We start from the raw sequence: 2,202 nt of genomic DNA, 5'->3' as shown, positions 1-2,202 counted from the left end.
TGCCAGGTGACAGGCGGGAAGGTCATGGTAGCAGGAGATATTGAAGCCCAGGCTGGGTAGGAGCAGCCAGGTTCAAGTGGGGAGAAGGCAGGCCCCACCCATCACCCCACATTTTGATATCTAGGAGGCTCTGAGAATCCGCAGCTCCCCCCCATGGAGTCAGGACCCCAGAAGGGTAAGTGAGGGTCTCTGTGGGAGGTGGTGGGTGCCTCCATGGGAACAGCAGCAGAGCCATGTGGGGGTTCAGGTGCCGCTGGAGATGCTGACTTGAACCCACCCTTTCCCTGCCTGGGCCTCAGTGTCTCCAGGTGTAAAAGGAGAGAATCCTTGTCCAGAGCTTAGATTTCCTGTCAGTTCTGGCTCTGACCTCCTGGAAGAGGGACCTCAGAGGGAAGCCCCCAGGACGTGATGTTATCGGGCCTGTCCCCTCTGTCTCAGTGACGGTGACACTGTATAGGGAGGGACAGGCAGGACAAGGGTCCGGGCACCCAGTCCTACCCCTCAGCTCAGGCTCAGCTCAGAGGAGGGAACAGGGTGGATCAGCCCTGGTCCAGCTCCTGACTCTGCTGCTCCTGCTGTGGGGCTGGGCGGTCCCTTCTCTCCTCTGAATGTCGGGTTCCTGTCTGCTCATCCCTGGTCCCATCCTGCTCACAGGCTGCTGGGAGATGAGGTGACATAGGGCCTCACAGAGCTCAGGAAGGCAGAGCCCCCAACCCAGCCAGCCCTTCCCAAGGGGCGTCAGGGCCTGCAGGGTGGAGTTGGATGAGGGAGAGACTCAGAGTCCACTCCACACCCTGCCCCTCCTGTCCCTGCTGTGCTGGGGGCAGGTAATGAGGAAGGACCCTCAGCTCCAGATGAGACATGGCTAGGCCTCTTCAGAGGAGGAGCCCAGAGTATGAAGCTGGTGTCCTCCTGGGGGGCAGTGTGAGGAGACCACAAGGAACCCGCATTCCTGTGTTCCAGTCCCAGCCCCGCCACTTCAAGGCTGGGTGACCTGGCGCACATGATTAACCTCTCTGAGCCTCAGTGAAGTAGGTGGTGGGGTCAGCAATGCCTGGTTTATGACTGCTGTGAGGTGAGAGGAGATGAGGGACAGACCCTGGCACATAGTAGGTACTCACGAAATGGCATCATTGGCTCATTCATGACATCACCCTTGTCCAAGGTCTCAAATGGTACATGATCATCCTGATCGGGGTCCCGGTGGCCCTGGTCCTGCTTCTCTCCCTCCTCCTCTTATTCGTCCTCCGACACCGATGTCAGAGCAAAGGCAGGATGTCAGGTGAGTAGGGAACGGGGTGACCTGGGTCATAGGAGGGAGGGGGGCTCAGAGCACCTGCCACAGGAAAACCAAATGGATGGAGAAGGTCAGCTGAGAAAAGGATTTCTCCAGAATCTCATATCAGAAAATGTAGCTCTCAATGTCAGCACATGTGTATGTATTTAAGGTAATCTTTCATTATTGTCAATGACATGAAATATGGAAGTTACGCATAAGTGTGTGTTACGTTTTCCGTCTTTCCTGTGGAATCACAGCGGGGAGGGTTCTAACCTCCCAGGGCTGAGACTGTCTCTCTTAACCAGCCCAGAGAGGGGCTCATGTCCAACCTCCTGCAGGGACCACAGACCCAGAGCCCAAGGACAGAGGCCTTCAGAGCAGGTAATTCCTGTCCTGAAGACCCCAGACTCAGACCACCCATGGCCCAGCTCTGCCCCTAACACTCCTGTCTCCTCCCTCAGCTCCAGCCCAGCTGTGGACGCCCAGGAGGAGCACCTCTGTGAGAGGAAGAGACAGCTTCCCTGGGGGATGGGGCACAGGGATTTCAGGGGATGACTGGGGAGGAGAGGGGCTGGGAGGGTGTGGGTCAGGGTGAGAAGGACTGAGACCCACACTGTGTGACCTGGCTCTGTACCTCACCCTGGGTTAGTGGCCCATCTGGGAGCAGGTGGGTCTGCGGCCCTGAGATCTCGGGGGACCTGCCAGGAGACACCCCCCTCCCCATTCTGCCCCAGCAGATGCTGATGTGACGGACCTGCAGCCTGGGGAGAGCGTGGAGCTGGACCCTCGGGTGAGACCCCTGCTCCTGTCCAGGCCACCAAGGACCTTCTGTTGCCCAGTTTAATCCAATGGACCCTTCTCTGTCCCACCTCACCTGCTTCTCAGCAGCGTCCACACTGACCACCCCTCTGGGCCCCCAGGTT

General features: G+C 58.4%; 1 protein-coding gene and 1 pseudogene across 1 annotated transcript in view; both read left to right on the top strand.

The window, feature by feature from the left end:
- LOC102764721 overlaps window positions 1-2,202 on the top strand; it is a 13,463-nt pseudogene that overhangs the window by 1,452 nt on the left and 9,809 nt on the right.
- Window positions 1,061-2,202, top strand: part of LOC107182504 (leukocyte immunoglobulin-like receptor subfamily B member 4) — a 2,232-nt gene continuing 1,090 nt past the window's right edge. The window contains exons 1-4 of the mRNA XM_015561452.1: window positions 1,061-1,282; window positions 1,618-1,660; window positions 1,741-1,778; window positions 2,017-2,069. Of these exons, the coding sequence (XP_015416938.1) occupies window positions 1,180-1,282; window positions 1,618-1,660; window positions 1,741-1,778; window positions 2,017-2,069 (237 nt within the window). The 5' untranslated portion in view covers window positions 1,061-1,179. The remainder of the gene's footprint in view (window positions 1,283-1,617; window positions 1,661-1,740; window positions 1,779-2,016; window positions 2,070-2,202) is intronic.

This window comes from Myotis davidii, unplaced genomic scaffold (assembly GCF_000327345.1).
Source record: "Myotis davidii unplaced genomic scaffold, ASM32734v1 scaffold1097, whole genome shotgun sequence".
In the NCBI taxonomy this organism is placed as follows: domain Eukaryota; kingdom Metazoa; phylum Chordata; class Mammalia; order Chiroptera; family Vespertilionidae; genus Myotis; species Myotis davidii.
Note: the sequence above shows the minus strand (reverse complement) of the source record. Positions and strands in the feature narration are given on the sequence as shown.